At 44.1% G+C, this 11,261-nt stretch overlaps 1 protein-coding gene across 1 annotated transcript in view; it reads left to right on the forward strand.

Moving 5' to 3' along the window:
* Nucleotides 1–9,161, forward strand: part of LOC110503318 (tyrosine-protein kinase BAZ1B) — a 29,533-nt gene extending 20,372 nt beyond the window's left edge. Inside the window, exons 17-21 of the mRNA XM_036961235.2 lie at nt 2,059–2,206; nt 2,503–2,621; nt 5,381–5,514; nt 6,099–6,205; nt 6,500–9,161. Of these exons, the coding sequence (XP_036817130.2) occupies nt 2,059–2,206; nt 2,503–2,621; nt 5,381–5,514; nt 6,099–6,205; nt 6,500–7,103 (1,112 nt within the window). The 3' untranslated portion in view covers nt 7,104–9,161. The remainder of the gene's footprint in view (nt 1–2,058; nt 2,207–2,502; nt 2,622–5,380; nt 5,515–6,098; nt 6,206–6,499) is intronic.
* Nucleotides 9,162–11,261: the final 2,100 nt, after the last annotated feature.

Raw genomic sequence — 11,261 nt, forward strand, 5'->3', positions numbered from 1 at the left:
AAAAAAATTGTAGACCTCCACAAGTCTGGTTCATCCTTGATCAATTTCCAAATCGCCTGAAGGTACCACGTTCATCTGTACAATCAATAGTACGCAAGTATAAACACCATGGGACCACGCAGCCATCATACCGCTCAGAAAGGAGACGCGTTCTGTCTCCTAGAGATGAACGTACTTTGGTGCGAAGAAGTTCAAATCAATCCCAGAACAACAGCAAAGAACCTTGTGAAGATGCTGGAGGAAATGGGTACAAAAGTATATATCCACAGTAAAACGAGTCCTATATAAACAACCTGAAAGGCCACTCAGCAAGGAAGAAGCCACTGCTCCAAAACCGCCATAAAAAAGCCAGACTAGGGTTTGCAAATGCACATGGGGACAAAGATCATACTTTTTGGATAAACATCCTCTGGTCTGATGAAACAAAAATAGAACTGTTTGGCCATAATGACCATTGTTATGTTTGTTGGAAAAAGGGTTAGGCTTGCAAGCCGAAGAACACCATCCCAACCGTGAAGTACGGTGGTGGCAGCATCATGTTGTCGGGGTGCTTTGCTGCCGAAGGGACTGGTGCACTTCATAAAATAGATGTCATCATGAGGTAGGAAAATTATGTGGATATATTGAAGCAACATCTCAAGACATCAGTCAGGAAGTTAAAGCTTGATCATAAATGGGTCTTCCAAATGGACAATGACCCCAAGCATACTTCTAAAGTTGAGGCAAAATTGCTTAAGATATTGTAGTGGCCAACACAAAGCCCTGACCTCAATCCCATAGGAAACTTGTGGGCAGAACTGAAAAAGCGTGTGAGCAAAGAGGTCTACAATCCTGGCTCCGTTTCACCAGCTCTGTCAGGAGGAATGGGCCAAAATTCACCCAACTTATTGTGGGAAGCTTGTGGAAGGATACCTGAAACGTTTGACCCAAGTTAAACTATTTAAAGGCAACGCTACCAAATACTAATTGAGTATATGTTCCCAGTGGGTATGTGATGCTGAAATAAATCATTCTCTTACTATTGTTCTGACATTTCCCATTATTAAAATAAAGTGATGATCCTAACTGACTTAAGACAGGACATTTTTACAAATAATAAATGTCAGGAATTGTAATAAAAAAGGATAAAATAAAGTTTAAATGTATTTGGCTACGGTGTATGTAAACATCTGACTTCAACTGTATGTGTTGATCTTTGCTCTAGTAAATGTATTACCTGATTTATCCAGTTGCGTTATTGGAACCCATTCTCTCTTCCAATAACAGCCTGTACTCTCTCCAGGGACAGGGCTGAGGCCTCCTGTCCTCGTGCTGCGGGACATGGTTAGCCCCAGGCAGGGTGGGTGGATGAGCCCAGAGCAGGGACAGAGTAGTGTCAGACAGGTGCAGGTGTACCACATGCTGCCACAAAGCCACACTACAGGTGAACTAGCAGTACGATACTACAGTATAAGGCCCTGTATAAGTATTGAGGTAATATAATTACTATAAGTAGAAGTACAATACTCAAGGCCATGTGTGACAACACACTGCTTTCTCCTATCCATGTTGCTGATCTTACATTAGCAGAGATGGTGTATTGGACACCTACCCAGTGATTTCAGGTTAGACATGGCTTGTAACCTTATCTTGAACTACAAATATTTGGGAATGAGAGACTCATAGGTTATAAATGATTATGATGAATCATTGTTTTGGTAGAAATAATGGGTGTGCCCTTATCCCTGGGGGTTTGACCAACTGTCTCATTGTAAGTTGGGCCCTAGCCAAATGAACTTTGATGTGTGATGGCAGCTTCTTGGCTCAATCCCGTATCATCCACTACTCCTTGTAGGTGTGGGTCCTGGGCTGTGAGGCATACAGCGCGGACATTGTTTGCTCAGTTGTAGGTTTTGCACGCACACTCCATACAGAGAGGCTTCTCCTTATTAAATATAACTTTTGCTGGTCTTAGTGACTTTAGACAATTAAAAATGTATAGAGTTAATGACAGTGTAGGCCTAAAACTATTTACTAAGTCTGCAATGATGATTTTCTCTCTCTCCATCCTTCCTTCAGGTGAGGATGACAAGCTCATCCTGTGTGACGAGTGCAACAAGGCCTTCCACCTGTTCTGTCTGCGCCCCGCCCTCTACCGCATCCCCCAGGGGGAGTGGCTGTGTCCCGCCTGCCAGCCCGCTGTGCAAAGACGCTGCTCCCGCGGAAGGTAGGGTTCACAGGATAACACACAACACCTCACTGGAGGATTAAAGACTTAGCTGTGTTTAAACTTTCTGGTTCTTCGTCAAACTTGACAATTAAGCTGTTTCAATCTAAAGGTGGTACTGTACAAGCCACGAGGAAAATACTCTAGTGTTTTATTATTTTGACTCCACTGATGAGCCCCCAAATCAGCCCCTAGTTTCAAATGTTCTTCCAAACTTACGGCATGTAAAGAAAAGCCTGTTTTGCTATTGGATGAACGCTCTTTAACAGAATGCTGATGGCTACTTGTTGTTCCAGAAACTACAATGAGGACACTGAGGAAGAGGAGGATTCTGAGGGCGAAGAGGAGTCTGAATCCGAGGACTCTGATGAAGAGGATAAGGAGGATAATGATTACAAGGCCGTGGGCCACAGCTGTGAGTATTATTGACCCCAGTAGGGACCCTTACTTACCATAACCCAATGTAACAGTACTGAGTCTTGCGAGTCTTGCTAATAGATTTTGAAGTAGATTTAAGTCAACTTTAACTTTGCCACTAAGGAAATTCACTGTCTTCTTGGTAAGGAACTCCAGTGTAGATTTGACCTTGTGTTGTAGGTTATTGTCCTGCTGAAAGGTGAATTTCTCTCCCACTGTCTGGTGGAAGGCAGACTGAAGGTTTTCCTCTAGGATTTGCCTGGTCTTAGCTCATCTCATTTCTTTTTATCCTGAAAAACTCCCCAGTCTTTTCAGATATCAAGCATACCATGATGCAACCACCATGCTTGAAAATGAGGCAGTTACTTAGTGATGTGTTGGATTTGCCCCAACCATGAGGCTTTTCATTTAGGCCAAACGGTGTATTCCTTTGGTGTGATAATAAAGGACGCATGTTTTGGAATTTTTGTATTATGTACATTTGTATTCTTCTTTTCACTCTGTCATTTAGGTCATTATTTCGGAGTCGAATTCAAGCTGCTTTATTGGCATGAAAATGGTGTCAATATTGCCAAAGCAACAATGTATACATTGTAATAAAATTATAACTTGTAATAATAAATATGGTAGTTAATAATAAAATAACAACAATGTATTAGAAATGTAATCACTACAATGTTGTTGATCCATCCTCAGTTTTCTCCCATCTCAGCCACCGCTCTTTTAAAATCACCTGCTGCCTCATGGTGACATCCCTGAGCAGTTTTCTTCCTGTCCTGCAGCTCAGAAGGACGACTGTATCTTTGATGTGTCTGGGTGGCTTAATACATAATCCAGTGCATAATTATTAACTTGACCATGCTTAAAGAGCTATTTCAAAGTCTGGTTTGTTATTGTTAACCATTTACCAATCACTGCCAGTTTTCATGAGTTGTTGAATCTGTGCTTGAAATTCAGTTCTTGACCAAGGGACCTTATGTAAAGTGCCTTCAGAAAGTATTCCCACCCCTTCTTCCATTTTGTGGTTACAGCCTGAATTTAAAATGGATTACATTTAGATTTGTCACTGGCCTACACACAATACCCTATAATGTCAGTGGAATCATGTTTTTAGACATTTTTACAAATGAAAAGCTGAAATGCCTTGAGTCACGTGTTCAGCCCTTTGTTATGGAAAGCCTAAATACGCCCAGGAGTAAAAAAAAAAAAAAAAAATGTTAAAACACTTAAGTTGCATGGACTCACTGTGTTCAACAGTAGTGTTTAACAGGATTTTTCTTAAGAACGCATCTCTGTGCTCCACACATACAATTATCTGTAATGCCAAGCAGTGAATTTCAACCACCAAGGCCAGGAAGAGTTTCCAATACCTTTTCAAAGAAGGGCACCTATTGGAAGGTAGGTAAAAAACAAAAAGGTGGACATTTAATATCCCTTTGAGGATGGTGAAGTTATTAATTACACTTTGGATGGTGTATTTAATACACCCAGTTACCACAAAGATACAGGTGTCCTTCCTAACTCAGTTGCCGTAGGGGAAGGAAGCCCCTCAGGGATTTCACCATGAGGCCAATGGTGACGTTAAAACAGTTAGTTTGTTTAGTGGCTATGATAGGAGAAACTGAGTATGTATCAACATTGTATTTACTCAATAATACTAACCTAATTGACAGTGAAAAGAAGGACACCTGTACAGAATACAAATATTCCAAAACAAGCTTCCTGTTTGTAACAAGGCAGTAATACTAAAACAATTAACACTTTATTCTGGACAAAAAGTTATGTTTGGGGTAAATCCAATACAACACGTTACTGAGTACCACTCCATATTTTTGCGCATATTGGTAGTTGCATCATGTTATGGGTATGCTTGTAATTGCTAAGGAGGAGTTTTTCAGGATAATAATACATTTAAAAAATGTAGTTAATCACAGGCAAAATCCTAGAGGTAAACCTGGGTCAGTCTGCTTTCCACCAGACACTGGGAGATTAATTAACCTAAAACACAAGGCCAAATCTTCACTGGAGTCGTTTACCAAGAAGACAGGGAATGTTCCTGAGTGGACAAGTTAGTTTAGACTTAAAGGGCCTGAGTGGGAAGGACCTGTAGTGTAGCAGGGGTTTTACATAGATACTAGGGCCCAGACTTTCTCCTGTCCTGACCCAGAGAGAACTGAACAGCCCGAACATTTTACAGATGCAGAGAAAGATGAGAATGACAGGAATGTGGTGCAGTATTCTGAGCTCATTCTCTCCCCTCTTCATTGTCTGAGTGTCGTCCCCCCTTTTTGATCTGGTGGGCTTTTCACCCCTGGCTTGGCTGACGGTATGTGGCAGAGTGATCCTCTGTGAGTTTAGGCCTGCACATAAGGTAACCACACACAATTGGGTTTGGAAGACCGGTGGTTATAGTGCTGCCGTAGCAGGTCGTTTTTTTCCCCCCTGCAGATCTGGCAACATAACATTGCAAACCAAACTGTGAGCGAGGATTCGGCCCAGTGCGTTTTGAGGTCTCTTGACTTCACATAGCTCCCTCCCTCTGAGAAGTTGGGCTTGTTGATGAGCCTAGTCGACCAGAGATATTTTTTAGGATGCCTATTAAAATATATATTTTTAAGTCTGGTTATTTTAGCATTTTACTTGTGATTATAGCTTCACCCCTATTCTTACAGTTCATACAGGTACAACAAATGGCTGATTGAAATGTTTTTTCTGATGGTGTGGGTGTATATTTAACTGGACTCTTCTGCTTCCCAGTGAGATCAAGGAAGAAGACAAAGAACTCTAAAGCATTGAAGGCGCCCAGTAAGGCGTCTAAGAAGCACTCTCCCCCCAGTAAACCCAGCAAACAGAGGGCCGCCCCTAGCAGTCCTGCAGACATCGACGAGCTGGTGAGAACACACACACCCTATGGCTCATGGTTAGAAAGACTTTGGTCTGACCTCCCGAGTGGTGCAGCGGTCTAAGGCGTTAATACAGACCCGGGTTTGATTCCAGGCTGTGTCGCAGCCGGCCCGTGACCGGGAGACCCATGCGGCTGTGCACAATTGGCCCAGCATCGTTAGGGGAAGGTTTGGCCGGCCGGGATGTCCTTGTCCCATCGTTCTCTAGCGACTCCTTGTGGTGGGCCGGCCGCATGCATGCTGACTTCGGTCGCCAGTTGTACGGTGTTTCCTCCGACACATTGGTGCAGCTGGCTTCCGGGTTTAAGCGAGCAGTGTGTCAAGAAGCAGTGCGGCTTGGCAGGGTCGTGTTTCGGAGGTCGCATGGCTCTCGACCTTCGCCTCTCCCGGGTCTGTATGGGAGTTGCCGCGATGGGACAAGTCTGTATATACGAATTGGATTCCATGAAATTGGGAAGAAAAGGGAGTAAAGGAAAAAAACGTGCCGAAAAAATGGACTTTAGTAAGCCAGCTTCTATGCAGATAACTTGACCCCTTGCTAACACTAATATGGTGTGTTTGGTTTGCTGCAGGTGCGTCAGAGCTCAAAGACAGGTGTGCGTCGGCAGGCCCTGGAGCTGGAGAGGAGCGAGGAGATCCTGCAGAAACTGGTCAAATTCCGCTACAGCTGGCCGTTCAGGTGAGACTGATGCACTACTTGACTGGCATGCAGTTAAACATTTGTGAAGCTGGGAAGTGTCTCCTGAAAGTGTTTTAAACTATGGCTTGACTGGCACAACTAACGTTGGACTTGTACTCCTATCTCAATGTAACAACATACATTGACACTAACTATATATAAATATCAGACCGTTGATTAGATGCAGGTTCAGTGTAAGTGTCCATGTGAATTCCATGGAAATAGTATCAAGATATATAGTTCTGAGATGGTAGACCTGACCCCTAACCTCCCTGTCTTCTCTCCTCGCTCCAGAGAGCCGGTGTCAGTAGAGGAGGCGGAGGACTACTTTGACATCATCTCCAGCCCCATGGACTTCCAGACCATGCAGGCCAAGTTCAGCGAGGGCCAGTACCGCCACGCCCAGGACTTCCTGGAGGACGTCAAGTTGGTGTTCTCCAACGCCGAGGAGTACAACCAGACGGGCAGCTCGGTGCTCTCCTGCATGGCCAAGACGGAGCAGAGCTTCACCCAGCTGCTCCACAAGCTGCTACCTGGCCTCTGCTACCTGCGCCGGCGCCAGAGGAAGAGGGTTAGTCGGACCCCTCAGGACGAGGAGGAAGAGGAGACGCCCAAGGTTCGGAAGATGCAGAATGGGAAAGGCAAGGTGGGTCGGCCCAGGAAAGTGGTGGTGGAGCAGAGGAGAAAGGAAGAGGAGGAGAGCGAGGAAGAGGGCAGCGTGAAGAGGAAGAGCAAGCGGGCGGCGGCCACGTCCAGCCGGAGAGACTACCGAGAGCAAGGGAGTGATGGCGAGGAGGGCGGCAACCGGAGAACTCGACAGCGGGGGGGCGATGGTGGGGATAGTGACGAGGAGAACGGGGCCAGCCACCGACATTCCAAGCGGCAAAAACGTTCATAATGAAGTCCAGGGTGCTTCTTGTGTTTGTCTTTTCAAATTTCTGCCCCTAAAATGAAAACAGAACACCCCTCCCAATTCTGAGGAAATGGGACTCAACTTCTCAGATGGAGTTTTTTGTGTTTTTGGTTTTATGTTAATATTTTTGAGTAAAAAAAGAAACTGATTTATATTTGTAATGCGATTTAATATTTGGTGACTTTTTTTCAAACAGACATTTACATCTAAGACGAGAGGATTTGTCAGAGCTCTTTGAGAATTTTAATTTATCCCCCCCCACACCTTACATTCTGGTCATCCTCCCAGATTTAAAGTTGTAATTTAGCTTCTGTGCGGCTTGGGCTGTGAGGGATGGGCTGTTAACCGTTGTCCAGGAAATAACTCATTTATGTCGATGTACAGTCCTCATTCTCTGGTTTTGCTTTTTGACGGGACTAAACACTGGCCTTTGGGCAACCCAGCCGTGCGAAGGCACCAAAGCCCTTGGTGTGTGTGTCTGAATTATTCCTTCAGGCTACGCACCAACGGCCTAGCCATCATTCTGCCTAAACATTTGACCCATACAGATAATCCAGGTTTTTACGTATGCAATTCAGTTTCCTGTGTTGACAATGAAAAGACCTATTGTAAAATCAACGGTACATTTTAACCCCCTCTTTCTCCAGAGGACTCTGTTCTTGTTGCAGTGTCTCATTCCTGGTCCACCGCGTTGCCCGACCTTTCACCTCCAGAATGTCCTCAAATTCAGTAGATAATTCCCCTTAAACTCCGCCCTGTAGTTCTCTCCCTGTAAAATTAGGGCTGCCTTTTGTGGTAGGGCTCTACTGTTTCATTGACATTATAGGCATTTATTATTTTAAACCACAAATCCAAGCATAGCCATGGTCTAAATGCATGGAAATGTGTTTTGTTAATTTGAAAATGGGATTTTCATGATTTGTTTTGTTGCACATTTTGGCCGAATTGATTCAAAGGAAGTGTATGAAATACTTGCGAGCGATAACCACTTCCTTCCTCAAAGATTTGTCAGCGGTCATCTTTATGCCGTGTCATCAATACAAGGTCTGGTTAGGTTCTAGTCCGATGTTGGCGATCTGTGTGTGGAGGAGGGTTCGTGGACCATGAGCCGGATTGTTCGGTTCAAATCCTTCAGGTTATTACCGTTGCTTCAAACTCCTTATTGTGTATGTTTCCATTCATTAGCACCAGGTGGTGCTATACTCCTGCACTTTTAACCAGCATAGTGCAAGTCATGGTCCCTTGAGAACCTCTTGTCTTGTTCATATCCTTTCCTTCAACAACCTCATGCACATTCTACTGTGGAGTAGGTGTTAAAAAAAATCTTCTCCCTCGCTAGTGTGTGTACCCTGTACCATAATCGAACCTTAGAGCGCTATGGTCCTTGGAGTAATTCTCAGATGGGGTGTTGGGGTATCTATTTACAGAACACCGGTTAGGTAGTCATACAATGCAGATGTCTTGACTATGACCTGTCCTGTATGTGCAGTTCTATGCAGTATGTTAGTGCTTTTCTAACACTACTGTCATTGAATTGTCAAGCCTATGATCTGATTTTTAATTTGGTACTTATCATTTGGCCAGTTTTAAAAAGCTCCTTTTTTTTTGTACTATTTGAATTCTGTGTCTGAAATGATTGAAATGTAATTTTTGGCTGTTCAATTACATTGAATATTTAGATGGAAGAGCAGATCTAAAGAATTGCAAAAGTGACAGCCCTCCTCAGTAAAATTCCTGTAGTAAATACTTTCTTTTCCGGAGGAACTAAAGTATTTTACACGTAAAAAATAAATAATTATCATCGCAACTGGGGTCGGGATTGGTTGGACAGGTGTGGGGCTCACATGTAAAGAATCCCCCCCCCCCCCCAGGATATGGGTTTGAAGTTTAGATCTCCCCTTGTTTTGAGGTTAATAGTATTCCCCCAGCCATCACTGCCAATGGTAAACCTGATAGAGAATTGCCAGTGGGGAGGAGTTAGCCATGGGACCGCAGGCTGACGTATGTTTTCTTTACTTTTTAATAAAACATCATACAATGGTATCGCTTTCTGTCTTGCTTATTTCTGTCTTTATTCTTTGTGGTTGGTTTACCTTCCTCGGTTGAATGCACTGATTCTAAGTTGTGTGCTTAATGACTGAAATGTAAATGTTGATAAAGGTCCTGTGCATTGTGAAAGATGGTTACAACCCAGTGCTTAGTGGAGAAATTAGTTTGAAGATGCCTTGTGGAATTAAAGCTGCTCCCAGTCATTTGAGGGGGGACAACTTTGCCTGGAAAAACTGTCCTATTAAGGAAGCTTTTGTGGAGTCAAGTGAAACTCTGTCTCAGGTTTCATTGCCTTGCCGTGACGGCTGGAACACTGTCGTGGGGGCTTCAGCAGTCTTGTCTGCTGTCGGTCTCTCTGGTCCGATCTCATTGGGCCTGTACTCTTTCACACGGAGAACATGCCGTTATTTTAATTAGACACTTGTGTTGTTCTTGGACCTCTCCGGAGGCACCAGGTAATTATCCCTAGTCACTTGTGAGGCACACAGACTCCAGACTTTCCACTGCTACATGGAGGGAGGGAGGGAGGGAGGGAGGGAGGGAGGGAGGGAGGGAGGGAGGGAGGGAGGGAGAGGGCCTGCGGCAGGTAGGGGCTGCTGTGGAGTAGTTAAGGAAGTGACAGCTCCTCAGTTTCTAGTTGGAGACTCAAGAATGGTTAACCATACAGGGAATTATCCAGACATAAAAGGTTGTTTTATACTCATCATTGATACTATATCCAAATTGAGTGTACAGCCAGTACACATTATTTAACCTCTGTCCCAGTGCTTGGAAAGACCACTGTTGATATGCTTCAAGTATTCTGTATCTGGTATGGCTCATCATGGCTTCTGTTTATATTCGAGACGGGTTGTCCAACCTCCCTAAATCCTTTGGGATGTGTCAGTGGATCTGAAACTCCCTTACAAAGGTTAGAGCGTTCCTGTCCTCAACCAGTGCACTGCTTTTCAGCCATGGAATACCTTTAGCCATATTCACTCTAATCTCGGGAAACCCCAGACCTAGGGCAACCCGTCTCTGGAGAGACTATACTCTGTCTGGTCAGGCCAGACCAATCGGTGTACACTTGAGTCTGCTCACTGGCGTGGGTGTGCGTCTCCTCCACCTCTTCTGAGCATCTTAGTATGACGACAAGTCCTGTGATTCCTCAGAAGAGCTAAACTGACCAAACTCAGATGGAATGTACTATACCTGAAGGCTCTAGTTATTTTTTTGTAAATTAGCCAAGATTACACTTTAAAGAAGTGTATGTTCAGACAGCATGCTCATTTCTAAACACAGTGTATTCTACAGACATCTTCCAGCAATGAGAGGATGGAGTAAACAAACACTTTTGCTTACAGCTCTGTTACCTTTAGGTAGGTTGGCCATGATGTGACCTGGGCAGGGAACATTTTTAGGCTCTAATGTTAGAGGCTATATAACTAGAATAGTGTTTTCCCTGTGTTAGGTCACTCCAGGCCCTACCTGTAGAAAACATTTAGCTGTAGCCAGACTCAGCATAACATTCTAATGACCAGGCGTTTGCCCTGTAGGGATACTGTGAATGGTTGTCAGTGTTATCTTCACGATGTCAATGTGACCTCTTTCATAAAGTACAGTCGGAACACTGTTCTTCATCTGAGAGTGTGACTACACCATTAGGTCATCGGGGCAAAAGGTAAAGCAAACTACCTCTCTAAAGTATGGAAACACACTAGCAGGGCTTCAAGCTACAGACATCAGGGAATCTAAAGTTTTACACAGCTTGTCATGTTCATTCGGGCACGCAACAGAGGAAAAAAAAGTGAACCCTAGTGTTTCTTATTAGTAAAGAACAGGTAGTCTTTTCCTTTTTCAATCTGTTTTCTTCCGTTTGGTGCCTAATGAACAGTACCCAGGTTTAACGAGGCAAATATCACCATCGTCAAGCAAACACTCACCATGTGCAGAGTCCCCTTTGACCCAGCAAATATTGACCCACAACTTCTGTCCAAGGTCTTGCTCAGTGCAGAGGGCATTTCGCAGCAGCAAACAAACATATTTCATAGGTGAATCCACAGGGGATTGTGTGAGTATGTTTGTGTCTGTATGTCATGTGGCTGTGGTGTGGGT

This window comes from Oncorhynchus mykiss, chromosome 24, assembly GCF_057628025.1.
Source record: "Oncorhynchus mykiss isolate SJ-2025 chromosome 24, ASM5762802v1, whole genome shotgun sequence".
NCBI classification, from domain to species: Eukaryota; Metazoa; Chordata; class Actinopteri; order Salmoniformes; family Salmonidae; genus Oncorhynchus; species Oncorhynchus mykiss.